The sequence below is a fragment of the Triticum urartu genome, chromosome 2A (assembly GCF_056163025.1).
Source record: "Triticum urartu cultivar PI428250 chromosome 2A, HENAU_Tu73, whole genome shotgun sequence".
In the NCBI taxonomy this organism is placed as follows: Eukaryota; Viridiplantae; Streptophyta; class Magnoliopsida; order Poales; family Poaceae; genus Triticum; species Triticum urartu.
In genome coordinates, this window is record NC_141874.1 from 112986917 (window position 1) to 113002383 (window position 15467).

Sequence of the window (15467 nt, forward strand, 5' to 3'; positions counted from 1 at the left end):
GGGCTGTGTGTCAGGCTCGCTGTGGTTGCAGTTATATCTTCAGATAGTGTAACAGTTAGGTTCAGTAGTTGGATGGCTGAGATCGCTCCTCACCTCTCCAGTGTGTGTCGCTAGCCGTTAGATTTCACTGTACCGTTTCATTGCCGTTACTGTTACTTTTCTGGCTGTTGCCAGCACTCTCTCCACCTATTAAAGCAGTCGGGTTGTGGCTGTCTTGAAAGAGAATCTTCTGTGAGAATTGCCGTGCTGGCTAAGTAAACATATAGCTAATACAAACACCTTAGATCTGGGCGAGTTTTCCCCATTTTCTCCCTAATGTTTCTCAGGTGGCAGAATTGGTTCTCCTCCAAGTATTCCCACCCAATTCCCACCCTCTTCTTTGGTGTCGATGGCGGCGAGCCGGTGGTGATCGACGGCGGCGTAGGAGGCGGTGTAATGTCCGGGTACAGATCAGTCGAGCCGGAGCGGTTGGTTGAGCTCACTGCTCAATTGGTAAAATTCCGCGTCTGATGCACTGATCCGTGTACCTTGGCGGCGTGGATCGAGGCGGCGGCAGGATCTGGAGTGAGGAAAGGTTGCGGGAATTTCTGTGGTAAAATTCCTTACTTCTTCTTCAGATCAGGGCGATGGGTCGTGCAAAGGGGATCGACGAGGCGGATTTGCAAGACATGTTATCCCTGAGAGATGATGTGAGAATCATGCAGAAGGACCAGGCTCATATGCAAGCTGACATGGCCAAATTGCATGATGATGTGCACTCTATCAGTTCTAAGCAAGGGGAAATTGCAACTCAAGTGGGCAATGTTGAACAGGTTGTTCTGGATCTGGGCAAACAACTCTCGACTATAAACTCAGTGTTACAAGCTGTCGTGGTTTTGTCACGGCAGATGTCCTAGAGAAAGGACTTAGTCGTGGAGCTATCGCGACGGGTTAGCTTGAAGGGGTTAAAGCGGACACAGGGACGCAAGAGAGTTTATACTAGTTCGGCCCCTTTGATGAAGGTAAAAGCCTACGTCTAGTTGTGATGGAATTGATGGGGTTTCGATGACTAGGGAGCAAACAAGCTTCGCCTATGTCTCGAGTTGTTGTCTGTTGTCCTTGAACCGCCGCCGGGTCGTCCCCTTATATACACGGATGACGCCCGTCGGTTCACAGAGTCCCAATACCGGCTCATAGATGCGTCCGGTTTAGTCTCTACTTATTCCTAACTTACAATACAAGTTAACTACCAACGCTGGTTTACGGCTACAGGCCTTGAACCGACCATGGGCCTTGAGCCCTCATCTGCCTTCTTGGAATGTAACATACTTAACTACTGACGAAGTTAACCCGGCCCAGATAGGCCGGTTTACGCCCAGTAGTAATATCCCCAACATTAGGCCCCGGATTGATTTTAACATGTTCATGTCAATCCTTTAGCAAAAATCTTCATCTTCAATATCTTCTTGTAGTTTGTTGAACCGCCGTGATGTCATCTTCTCTGGTCGTTGTAAACCGGCGTGACGTCACCTGTTATAAAGGACCTTAATAGGTCTGCGACAATTAAGGCGACATCTTCGTTCCCAAACCCTCGGTCCCTTGATTTTCGCGCCTGACTCCTGTCCCTTGCCTTATAAATAAGACCGAAGGGTCATTTCTTTTTCCCCTCCGTGCCCTTCTGCTTCGTCTTCCTCGCGTCGCCCAGCTTTGGAGCTCCGCCGCCACCGTCAACCTCTGCATCAACCTTGGCCGCTGCATCAACCTGGGCGCACCAGAGTACCGCGGCAACCTTCCGCGTCTTTCTCATCTCCAGTAAGTCTTCTGTTCTTTTCAACACAGATCTGTTCTAGGGTTTCATGTTCTTCTAGTGTTCATCGCCTGTTTCGTGTTCATACGATAGCTCCTAGATGCATCTGTGAATCCTTGCTCTGTGTAGCGGTAGGTTTTAGCATCCGCCTTCAGTTTCATGCCTCAAGACCATAGATCTATATGTATCTCTGTCCATTGATTCAGTACTGTTCTTTTTTGAACCTTGAATATTTTCCTTCTTTTCTGAACTTGCTTCAGATCCGTTGCTATAGAGAAGTCTTGTGAAATCTGTTTCTGTAAACTTACTCATCTGCTTCAATGTTTAGACCAGGTGGTTTAACTTTGTAGAAAAAAATGCCAAACCGGTATATATCATTAGTCCCCTTGTTGAACCGCCAGATGTTGTTGCTTCATAAAACTCCGGTTTAGATAGATCTGTCTCCGGTTTAACATTGCACATACCAATGTACCTTAATCAATGCATTTTTGAACCGGGATCATCTACCTTGTAGATTTCATCATGGCCAAGCAAGTATATGAGTGCAACTGGGTTCCTTCTCGCGTCACAGAGACTCAACTGGATGATTTAGTCCTGATCGGCGCCTTAGGCAGCAAAGATACCATCCATTGGAGGGCTCCTGGCAAAGAATGCCCTCCCACACCTCAAGAAGGAGAGGTCGTCGTTTTCGTAGATCACTTAGCCCGGGGCTTTAAGCCGCCCGGTTCTAAATTTTACTAGGACGTTTTAGCCGATTTTCAACTCCATCCACAAGATACTGGCCCCAACTCTGTTACAAACATGTGTCACTTCCAAGTGCTCTGTGAGGCGTTCTTTCAAGAGGAGCCCACAGTGGAATTGTTCAGAGACTGTTTCCATCTAAACCGCCGTACTGAGTTTACTGACGGCTCCAATACGGAGTTGGGTGGCGTGGCAATTCAGAAAAGGAAAGAGGTCACATACCCTCACGCCAAACTGCACAGCCACCCCAAAGAGTGGAATCAAACATGGTTCTATTGCAAAGACACCCCCCTGCTGGTGAAAATCCCTTGCCTGGCTTTCGTCCGGAGCGGCTCAACAATACACACCCCTTTCCGCAATGGTTGACTGCCCAGGAGAGAAGCAAATATGCTCCTCAACTATCGAGGCTCAGAGCCTTTATGGCCAACGGTTTAACAGGGGTTGATCTCGCCCGCTGTTGGATATCATGGAGCATACTTCCCCTTAGTCAGCGCTCCGGTTTGATGTGCGAGTATACTGGCAACGTTGATGACCCACTGCGACATTCCAACATCCAGCTCACCGATGAAGAAATCAGAGGCTGTGAATAAGATGCTGAATGAACCGGAACACATCTGTGCTAAGACCGGCCTGCTTCCCTTCTGTGCCACCAACAAACCGCTAGCTGTAAGAGTTTGATTTTTCTTTTTGCTAAATCTTCTATTGATATATCTGGTCATTGTTTAATATCAGTGTCTGTGTAACCAGGGCAATGATCCGTTTTGGAGCAAGAAACTGCCGCAGGAGAAACCAGAAAAACCAGACAAACCGGAAAGAGCAACCCGGCAAAAGACTAAAGCTGTGAAGAAGACTGCCCACAGGAAAAGAACCACTGCATCCTCTAATCCGGCCCCTGATGATGATGTGGATAATCCGGACCTTGAGGTAGGGCTTGACTCACTTGGCTTATTTTTCATGCATCTTATTGATGATGATATTTGTCAGGATGATGCCGAAGCCAGCCATGCTGATGCTGCAGAGGTAATTATTCTCTCTTCCGATTCAGAACCTTTGCCTTCCCTAAAAATCCGCTAGGCAAACCGGAAAGTTAAATTTTCTCATCCTCTTACTTATTTGGATCCCAAATTTCTTATGAAGACCCAACAGCACGAAGCTCGTCGCATAACCCGGCACAACGGCCAGGTAGTTACCTCCACCGGTTTACCGAACAGTCCGGTTCGGAAACGCCGTTCAGAGGTCTCTAATTTGCTTGTCAGTGCTTGTCCTAAAGCGGGCTGCTTTCGTCAACCTCTTAATCCATCTGACTCCGATTACCAGGTTACTTCCCACTCATCCTCTGGCGAGTCATCGGCTACTCAGCTGCCACCGCTCAAAACGGTGCTTGGGTAAGCTATACTTATCATAATATTTGCAGCACATCGCCTTGGAACATATGCTGTATTTGATTTTGTTATTCCTTTCAGGGCCAAGCCTAGGCCAAGCAAGAAGGCTCGTCTGGACAAAGCGGCCGAAGAGGATGCCGTCCTTGAACCGGGCAAAACACCAGATCTTGAAGCAGCTATTCGTGAGGATATACCCAATGATCCGCCGTAGCAAGACGACGATCTTATTGCTGAAGAGAGACCTATTGATACCTCAAGTCCTGTCAATCAGCCCACAAGCTCCATCCGGATTGAGAAATCCACCGGTCCAACAAAGCCTACTGACAAGCCAACAGCCCCAGTGCAAACCGGCGATACCAAGGATGATGAGGTTGTCATTACTGGCATTGGCCATACAGAGCCAAGCAATCCCGTCGCTTTGTCCAAACATTCTGCCAAGGAAGAATTTGCTGCCTTTGGCAAAGGCAAGTGGAATGCTGATCTGGCGACTTACGCTGCTCTGAACGCCCAAGATATCCATTCCGGCTACCTGAACCGGCTGTATACCAGTCGTGACTATGAAGCCGGTCTGGTTAATATGATGAAAGATAAATATAAGGTAACTTCCATATGCTCTTTCCTGTTTGTATATTTCAATTCTTGTTGACGCTCCTAGCCCCCGAGGACCGGTTTGTAATCTTCTTTCAAACCGGGACTTACTAATATAAATCTTAATGCTTTGAAATTCGCTGATGTAGTCCCCAAGGGCCGGTTCAACTTAGCGTAGTTAAACCGGGACTTTAAGTAATTGAGATCGCCGCATCAGAATATATACGAGCAAATAGCCATTAGCCCCCAAGTGCCAAGTTGAATACTTGTATTGATCTTGGGACTTTGCAAGCAATTGAAAGATGAAAATCGAATATGCATTAGCCCCCAAGTGCCAAGTGCATAACTTGTTATGTGGTTGGTACTTCAATCCTTGTACCGTTTTGCTGAATCATATAACTGTCTGCATGCAGACTGAGCTGAAGATGAAAGAAAGCCAAGTCGCCGACCTCCAAGATAATCTGAAATCCCAACAAGCTGAAACCTCCAAAGCAAAAGAGGAATTAACCAGCGCTTTAAGCGCCATGGAACAGCTTAAGGACAGCTTCAAGAAGAAGCGGGTGGATTGGGCCACTGAAAAATCCGCTTTAATCAAACGAGCAGAAGATGCCGAGGCTGCACTAAAACCGGTGGCGGATGAACTGACCAGCATAAAGCGGCACGTGCATGCCATGACCACTGCTATCTTTGGTAAGCCAGTTTGACTTCTGAATTGATTCTACCGTCTTACAGAGCTGCCGGTTTGTTAACCCTTTATGATATTTCAGGGACACGCATTGGTCACTTGGGGTCAGATGTGCGAAAGAAATTGAAAGCCGCCTACACGTTGGTCGAACAACTGTACACTGGTGCACAACGGATCATCTGTACTGCATCCCACAACAAGCCGGCGCCCACTTTGATTCAGGACACTCTGATGAAACTATCGGTGCTTCCTGCCCGGGTTGAAGAGCTGAAGAAATCTGCTGCTCGAACCGGTGCGATCAATGCCTTAATCTGGGCAAAAGCTTGGGTGCCGGATTTTGATCCTATTGAAGCGGCTCAGGGCTATCCCAGCTTGAAGGAAGACGGGTCGGATTTTAGTGAAGCAGATCTGCGAGCAATAAACCGGGAGGTGCGTCCGCTAGCTTGTCAATTGGCTGAAGAAGCAGACTTGTCTCATTATCAAGCCCAATACGACAATCAAAACAAGCGAATAGCTGCACCAATTCATGAAGCGGAAAATCTTATCCCTCCAATCCATAAGCATACTTACGCTCCCGATATTGACCCATCGTTGCTGATCCATGATGAAGCTGTCTTTCAAGCATTAATGGGAATCGACTGGACAACTGTTGATTTTCAGCTGCTGGGTAGAGAAACTGAAGCTGAAGCGGCGCGGGATGATCCACAACCATCAGGCCAGGCTGGTGACCAAGCTTGAATCGGAAGCCGGTTTAAAACTGCTTCTCCCTTGCGAAAAACAATGATCTTATTGTAGGCACCGTGTTGCCTTGTAATAGGCTAGCTGATACTTTTGATGTTGATATGCCTTCGTGCATAATTACTGCAACTTGCTCTTCCTTCGGGTGATGAACTTTCCAAAGTACTTTCTGTAATAAAAAATCTTAAAGTGCCACCGCGGTTGTACCGTCAGGCGGAATATGATGTGTGCATACATGAAATCAAAACATCCGAAATTTTTAAGTATATGACCAAATTTTTGAGATACATAATACCTGCCATCATTGAGCGTGAAGTTGGCTTGGCCAATCTTGAAGCGGAGTTTTATAAACCCACACTGTTGGAGGAGATAGCAGCTCCTATATATATATGATGCCGGTTTACCATGTAAACCGTGCCGGGTTATAATAAACATCGTGTTACTCCATAATAGGATGTTAACAAAAAAATCAAACCGGGCAAATAGTCTCCAGATTAAAATAAACCGTGTTCCGTCAATTGACAGTTTAAACTGGCTTAAAACTTTATCGGTTTAAAAAACGCAATAAAAAGAAAGAAATATCTTTCAAAGAAAAATGTGAAGCAAAGGCAATGACAAAACCGTTTGTAAAAAGAGGCTTATTTGAGCTGATCAGATGGCGTTACCATGATCGAACACGACCAAGCTCCCGATAGGTGTAGCTATGGTTCAAGTCAGCCAGGTTCCCAAATGAAACCGTGGCATTTATGCCGATCAAGTGGGGCAATGCTTCGGGTTCGACCAAGCCCCCAAGTGATTCTGTGGCCTTAGGCCGATCAAGAGGCATGACTGGTTCAGACGTGACCAAGTCCCCAAGTGATCTGGTGGCTCTCGCCTATCATGAGGTATTGCATTGGTTCGGACACGACCAAGCCCCCAAGTGATATAACATGATGCTTTTGAAAAGCTAACTCAAGGGGTAAACCGGAGGCCGCTTTAGAACAACTCCGTGTAACCACACATGATGTAAAAGAACAGATACCCCGCTTTAGCTGAGGTTCCGGTTTATTATATTTAATCATAATATATACATTGTCGTAATATGTACATAAGTAGAGCCAATGGCTCAGGTATAGTAAGGCCGAAGATGAGCTATGTTCCACGGCCTGTTGGTCTCCTCCTCTGATGTACGTGAGTCTTTATGCTCTCGAATATCGATCAGATAGTATGACCCGTTGTGCAGATTCTTGCTGATCACGAAAGGCCCCTCCCAAGGTGGGGATAGCTTATGCATATCAGTCTGATCTTGGATGAGTCGAAGCACCAAATCTCCTTCCTGAAAGGTTCTGGTTCTGACTCGGCGACTGTGATAACGACGAAGATTCTGTTGGTAAATCGCCGAGCGGGCAGCTGCTATGTCACGTTCTTCATCCAACAGGTCCAAAGCGTCTTGTTGTGCTGTCTCATTGTCCGCTTCAACATAAGCCGCCACACGGGGTGAATCATGACGGATATCACTGGGGAGAACCATCTCCGCTCCATAAACCATGAAGAACGGTGTGTATCCTGTTGATCTGTTGGGTGTAGTATTGATGCTCCATAACACAGATGGTAACTCTTCTACCCAATAACCCGGTGTTCTCTGCAAAGGAACCATAAGCCGGGGCTTGATGCCTCTCAAGATCTCTTGATTAGCCCTTTCTGCTTGACCATTGGACTGTGGGTGTGCCACCGATGAAACGTCGAGTCGGATGTGCTCCCGTTCGCAGAACTCCTTCATGGCACCTTTGGACAAATTGGTACCATTATCTGTGATGATACTGTGTGGAAAGCCAAACCGGAAAATCACTTTTTTGATGAACTGAACCGCCATGGCCGCATCACACTTGCTAACAGGTTCTGCCTCCACCCACTTTGTAAACTTGTTAACCGCCACCAGGAGGTGGGTCTTCTTATCTTTGGACCTTTTGAAAGGCCCAACCATATCCAACCCCCAAGTCGCAAACGGCCAAGTAATTGGAATCATTCTCAATTCTTGAGCCGGCACATGAGGACGTCTTGAAAACTTTTGGCAACCATCACATCGTCTGACCAGATCCTCCGCATCAGCATGAGCAGTTAACCAATAGAAGCCATGGCGAAACGCTTTAGCCACCAGCGATTTTGAACCGGCGTGGTGACCACAATCTCCTTCGTGGATCTCACGCAAAATTTCACGGCCTTCTTCAGGAGACACACAACATTGAAACGCCCCTGACACACTGCAATGATGCAACTCACCATTGATAATAGTCATGGACTTGGACCACCGGATTATTTGTCGGGCCAGAGTCTCATCCTCTGGTAACTCGCCCCGGTTCTTGTACGCCAGGTAAGGAAGCGTCCAATCCGGAATAACATGAAGAGCTGCCACCAATTGAGCCTCCGGATCAGGAATAGCCAAATCCGCTTCACTAGGGATCTTGACCGATGGGTTGTGCAACACATCCAGAAAAATATTGGGCGGGACCGGTTTGCGCTGAGAGCCCAGCCGGCTTAAAGCGTCCGCCGCTTCATTCTTCCGCCAGTCCACGTGGTCCACCTGATAGCCTTTAAAGTGACCTGCAACAATATCCACCTCACGACGATATGCTGCCATGAGTGGGTCCTTGGAGTCCCAAGTGCCAGATACTTGCTGAGCCACAAGGTCCGAGTCACCGAAACACTTAACTCGACTTAGATTCATCTCCTTAGCCATCCGGAGACCGTGGAGCAAGGCTTCATACTCAGCTGCATTGTTAGTACAAGGGAACATTAAGCGGAGAATGTAACAAAACTTATCACCTCGTGGGGAAGTTAATACGACTCCAGCCCCCGAGCCTCCCAATTGCCTGGATCCGTCAAAATGGATGGTCCAATATGTGTGATCCGGCTTTTCTTTAGGTGCTTGCATTTCCGTCCAATCATTGATGAAATCAACAAGTGCTTGAGACTTAACCGCCGTTCGAGGCACATACTTTAAACCGTACGGCCCAAGCTCTATAGCCCACTTGGCAATCCGGCCAGTTGCTTCCCGGTTTTGGATGATATCCCCCAAAGGAGCAGAACTGACCACCGTAATTGGGTGCCCTTGGAAGTATTGTTTAAGCTTCCGGCTTGCCATAAAAACTCCATGCACCAGCTTCTTCCAATGCGGATACCTTTGCTTGGACTCAATGAGTACCTCGCTGATATAATAGACCGGACGTTGAACCGGATGCTCCTTACCTGCCTCCTTTCGCTCCACCACAATAGCCACGCTGACCGCACGAGCATTAGCAGCAACATATAGCAGTAACGGCCCCTTGTCAATGGAAGCGGCGAGCACAGGCGGATTGGCCAATTGCCGCTTTAAGTCTTCAAATGCTTCATCAGCAACGGAACTCCAGACAAACTGATCCATCTTCTTCAGCATCGGATACAAAGGGATTGCCTTCTCGCCAAGACGACTGATAAACCGGCTTAACGCGGCAATCCGGCCTGCCAGGCGTTGAACATCATTGATACACTTCGGTTTAGCCAGGGAGGTGATGGCTGTGATCTTCTCCGGATTAGCCTCAATGCCCCTGTTGGACACCAGAAAACCCAATAACTTGCCCGCCGGTACACCAAAGACACACTTGTCCGAATTAAGCATCATCTTGTATGTCCTCAGGTTATCAAAGGTTTCCTTCAAATCATCAATCAGAGTCTCCTTCTCCCTGGACTTAACCACGATATCATCCACGTAAGCATGTACATTACGGCCAATCTGCTTGTGAAGACAATTTTGTACACACCGTTGATAAGTTGCCTGGGCACTCTTGAGCCCAAAGGGCATAGACACATAGCAGAAGGCTCCAAAGGGAGTTATGAATACCGTCTTCTCCTAGTCCTTAACTGCCATTTTGATCTAATGATAGCCAGAATATGCATCCAAAAAACTTAAACGCTCACAACCCGCCGTAGCATCAATAATTTGATCAATACGGGGGAGGGCAAAAGGATCTGCTGGACAAGCCTTATTAAGATCTGTGTAATCCACACACATGCGCCAGGTGCCATTTTTCTTAAGGACCAGCACCGGATTGGCAAGCCACTCAGGGTCAAAAACTTCAACAATAAAGCCAGCTGCTAAGAGCCTGGCCACCTCTTCTCCAATCGCCTTGCGTCTTTCTTCGTTAAACCGGCGGAGGAACTGTTTCACCGGTTTGTATTTAGGATCCACATTAAGGGTGTGCTTAGCGAGTTGCCTCAGTACACCTGGCATGTCAGAGGGCTTCCATGCAAAAATGTCCCGATTCTCACGGATGAACTCGATGAGCGCGCTTTCCTATTTCGGATCCAAGTTGGCACTGATGCTGAACTGCTTGGACGAATCGCGAGGTACGAAGTCAACAAGCTTAGTTTCTGCTGCCGATTTGAACTTCGGGGCCGGATCATGCTCCGTAGTTGGCTTTTTTAATGGAGTCATGTCCGCCGGATCAACATTGTCCTTATAATACTTCAGCTCCTCGGTGGCACAAACTGACTCTGCATAGGCCGCATCTCCCTCCTTGCACTCCAAAGCGATTTTGCGGCTTCCGTGAACCGTTATTGTCCCCTTGTGACCCAGCATCTTGAGCTGCAAATACACATAACAGGGTCGTGCCATAAACTTGGCGTAGGCCGGTCGCCCAAACAGGGCGTGATATGGACTTTGGATTTTCACCACTTCAAACGTCAATGTCTCCGACCTGGAATCATGATCATCCCCAAAGGCCACTTCCAGAGCTATCTTACCAACAGGATATGCTGATTTGCCAGGTACGACACCGTGGAACACCGTATTAGATGGTTTGAGATTTTTATCTGTTAGTCCCATACGACGGAAGGTCTCATAGTACAAGATATTAATGCTGCTCCCTCCATCCATGAGCACTTTGGTGAACTTGTAACCTCCCACCTGAGGTGCCACCACCAGAGCCAACTGACCCGGATTATCAACCTGGGGAGGGTGATCCTCTCTGCTCCATATGATTGGCTCTTCAGACCAGCGTAGATAACGGGGCATGGCCGGTTCAACAGAGTTGACCGCCCGCCTCTGAACCTTCCGGTCTCGCTTGTCCAAGCTAGTGGTGAAGACATGGTACTGCCCACTACTCAACTGCTTTGGGTTGCTCTGGTAACCTGACGGTTGCTGCTGTTGGTTGTAACCACCCTGGTTGTTCTGACTATTTTGATTATTATGTCCGCCCGGATTACCATTAAATCCTGAACCGGAATTTCCTCCACCGTAACCCGGCCCGGATCCTGAGCCACCGCCGGAGCCGTGATCATACCGGAAAGCATTAGAATTCTTGAACTCCTGCATAATGAAGCAATCCTTCCAAAGGTGGTTTGCTGGCGCCTCCTTCGTCCCATGTCTTGGACAGGGCTGGCTCAGTAGATAGCTTAGGCGGTCTGGGTTAGGGTTGGGTGCCCCACTGCGATTTTTCAGTTCATGGGAATACTATGGATGTACCTTCCAGCTCCCAACAGAGACCTAAATCACCCACAGTATCACAAGAACAGTTGCAAAACCAAGCACTCCGAACAAAGCAATTGAGGAAGCAATTGGAAGCAGAAAAAGAGAAAACAAGGCAACTGGAAGAGTTACAACTCCACAATCTTCCTCCAGTTAGAGTTACCAAACCAATAGTTCCTCCTGGTTATGAACAGCAGGGCAGAACAGAGCAGGCAAGTCCTTTGGATACTCCAGTAAACACTTCACAGCATCCTTATACTCCTGCCTTTCAGCAGTACAACCACCAAAGCAGAGACATGCAGTTGTGGCAGGGTTATGCTAAAACATATGAGCAAGATATGCAGTGTCAATTCATGAAATCCATAACAAAAAGACCTAAAATGGATTTCCCTAGATTTGAAGGAGAAGATCCAGTGGGATGGATCAGGAAGTGCAACAAGTACTTTCAAATGTCAGGTGCACCTGAAGAATATAAAGTCTCTCTGGCACAATTATATATGATTGGTGAGGCAGATGTATGGCTCAAAAGATCTGGTTTACTGAAGAAGAAAGTATCATGGAAGGAATTCTGCACTGAGGTTACTAAAAGATTCTCCACACAAGGTTCATATGACTTAACTGAAAATTTTAATTCAGTTAAGCAATCAAACAGTAGTGTGTATGAATATACAAAGCTGTTTGAAGATCTCATGGCTGATGTCCAAGAGGAAAACCCAGAGCTAGGAGAATCTTGGTTTGTTAGATGTTATGTAAATGGTTTAAGGGAAGGAATAAAATTCCAAATCAGACCTTTGAGACCTCAAACTCTGACAGATGCCTATTGGCTAGCTAGGGATGTAGAACCTTGTCATCCACCTGTGGCTGTAACTGCAAAAAGGACAACTGTTCCTTACAACAACTACTATTAGAAGAGCAATACAAATTATCCTCCCAAAGTGAGTGTTGCTCCTGTTATACAACAGCAGCTTCCTATCAGACATACTGAACTTCCAACAAATACTGCTCAGAAAATTAGGAAAGTGGGAGAATGCTAGAGATGTGGGGACAAATGGGTACATGGGCATAAATGCAAATTAATACCTAATGTCCAGGCAATGCAGCAAGAACATGAAGAGCCAGTAACATATGACATTGAGGAACCATTGTTAGAAGAGCAGGCAGAACAAGTGAGTGAAGGTGATCAAGCTATGTTTATATCTGCCTTTGCAATGGGACAGCAACTGGCAGTGCCAACACCTACAGTCATCATCCATATAAATGGAAAAAGAGCAGTGACATTGTTGGATTCAGGCAGCACAACCTCTTTCATAAATCAAGATTTTGCAGTTAAAGCAAACTGCAACTTATTGCCTGTCAAGCCTAGAAGAATTGCAGTTGCTGGTGGGGGCATATTAATATCTACTGCAGTTGTCCCTAACTGTCAGTTTCAAATTTCTAAAATGACACTCTCACACAATTTTAGAACCCTAGCACTACCAAGTCATGATGCAATACTGGGGTATGATTGGTTTACTGCAGTCAGCCCTGTTTCTTTTGACATTCCTGCAAAACAGTTCAGTTTTACACATGGAGGAAAACAAACAGTATCTACAGCAGTGTTCACTACTCCAGCTAGTGTCAAAGAAGTACCTGTTAAGAAAGTGAAGAAACTGTTGGAAAAGGGGCCTGGAGTTTTCTTGTGCCAAATAAATAATATACTTATGGAATCACCAGAGGATTTAAAATTCCCCCACAAATACAGAAATTATTGTTGGAGTATGCTGACCTTTTTGAGGAGCCTAAAACCCTTCCTCCTCATAGAGCCCTGGACCACACAATTCCTTTAGTGGAAGGTGCTACTCCACCACAAGTTAGACCTTACAGGGTGCCCCAAAACCAAAAAAGAGAAATGGAGAAACATATCAAGAAGTTACTGGCTGCACACCTCATCAGACACAGTCAAAGTCCTTTTGCAGCTCCTATAATTTTAGTGAAGAAGGATGGATCAATGAGGCTCTGCACAGATTACAAGAAACTGAATTCTCTGACAATTAAGAACAAGTTCCCCATACCTGTTATAGAGGACCTTTTGGATGAACTGCATGGAGCAAATTACTTCACCAAACTGGATTTGAGGTCTAGATATCACCAAATCAGAATGTCACCTGAGGATATACACAAGACTGCATTCAGAACATTCCTGGGGCATTTTGAATTTCTGGTAATGCCATTTGGCCTGTCAAATGCTCCTGGCACATTTCAGGAATTAATGAACACCATATTTGCACCTTATTTGAGGAAATTTGTGTTAGTGTTCTTTGATGATATTTTAATCTTCAGCAAAACCTTCAAGGAACACTTGGAATATATAAAGTTGGTGTTGGAACTTTTAAGAGAACATCAACTGTTTGCCAAACTGTGCAAGTGTGTTTTTGCAGCCCCACAAGTGGAATATTTGGGACATGTCATATCTGCAAATGGAGTGGCCACTGACCCACAAAAGATTTTTGCTATAGCTGAGTGACCAATACCTGAGAATATCTCAAAGCTTAGAAGTTTTCTGGGTTTGGCTGGGTATTATAGAAGATTCATAAAAGGATATGGAGTTATTTACAGACCTCTGCATGATCTGCTCAAAAAGGGGAATTTCCACTGGTTATCTGAACATACACAAGCCTTCCAACAACTCAAACAAGCCTTAACATCTGCTCCTGTATTGTCCTTGCCAGATTTTTCTCAGCCATTTATTCTGGAAACTGATGCTTCAGGGAAGGGAATTGGAGCTGTTCTGATGCAACAGGGCAGGCCAATATCTTATTATAGTGCATCCCTATGCCCTAGAAATGCTGCTATGTCCACATATGAAAAAGAAGCCCTGGCTATTTTGGAGGCATTAAAAAGATGGAGACACTACTTGTTAGGGAAAGAGTTGATCATTAAAACTGACCAACAATCCCTAAAATTCATAACTGATCAGAAAATCACTGAAGGGGTGCAGCACAAACTAATGATGAAGTTGCTGGAGTTCAACCTCACTATTCAGTATAAAAAAGGCATTCAAAACAAGGTAGCTGATGCACTATCTAGAGTTCTTCCTAAATGTATGGCTATTTCTGCAGTTACTCCTACTTGGGCAGAAGATCTACTGGCAAGTTATCAACAAGACCCCACAGTTTGCAGTTACTGGAAAAACTACTTCTTCAAGGGAGTAATACATTACCAGATTACTCTCTTGCAGCTGGAATTATAAGATACAAGGGAAAAAAAATTGTGGGCAACTCACCTGAACTGCAGCAAAAATTACTTGCAGCCTTGCACAATTCTCCCGTAGGAGGTCATTAAGGGAGGAGAGCAACCTATCACAGAGTGAAAGGCATTTTCTACTGGCCTGGCCTCAAGGCAGCTGTAGAAGCCTTCATTGCTTCCTGTCCTGTTTGTCAGAGAGCCAAGCATGAGAACTGCTTGCAACCTGGACTGCTAGAACCTCTGCCTATTGCTGATATGGCTTGGCATCACATCTCAATGGATTTTATTGAGGGTTTGCCCAAATCTCAAGGGAAGGATGTGATACTGGTAGTAGTGGATAGGTTTACAAAATATTCTCACTTCATACCACTGTCTCATCCTTATTCAGTTATGAGTGTGGCTCAAGCATTTGTGGACACTATAATTAGACTGCATGGTCCTGCCAAACTCATTATATCTGACAGGGATAGAATCTTTACCAGCAAACTCTGGAAAGACATCTTTTCTGCATTAAAAGTGGACCTCAGATACAGTTCTGCCTATCACCCTCAAACTGACGGCCAGACTGAGCGTGTTAATCAATGTCCGGAGACTTATCTGAGATGCATGACTACCTCTGCTCCTACAAAGTGGTTATCCTGGCTCTCTCTGGCAGAATTCTGGTATAATTCTACTTACCACACTGCTATTCAAATGTCCCCCTTCCAAGCCTTGTATGGATTCCCTCCTCCCCTCATCTCAGAGTTGGCAATACCTGGACCTGAAGATGAAGAAGCACAGGATTTCCTATCTGCCAAACAACAGATTTTACAGCAACTCAAAGACAATCTGGTGCTAGCA

The 15467-nt window shown here is 46.1% G+C and overlaps 1 protein-coding gene across 1 annotated transcript; it reads left to right on the forward strand.

The window, feature by feature from the left end:
- The first annotated feature begins 626 nt into the window (after positions 1-626).
- LOC147984176 (uncharacterized) lies at positions 627-12310 on the forward strand. Its single transcript, XM_087540996.1, has 3 exons — positions 627-872; positions 4205-4214; positions 11376-12310. The coding sequence occupies exons 1-3, from the start codon at positions 627-629 to the stop codon at positions 12308-12310; spliced, it is 1191 nt and encodes a 396-aa protein (XP_087397122.1).
- The last annotated feature ends 3157 nt before the right edge of the window (positions 12311-15467 follow it).

Excerpts from the sequence above, each read along its gene's own strand:
- LOC147984176 (XM_087540996.1), top strand. The coding sequence starts at position 627 with ATGGGTCGTGCAAAGGGGATCGACGAGGCGGATTTGCAAGACATGTTA.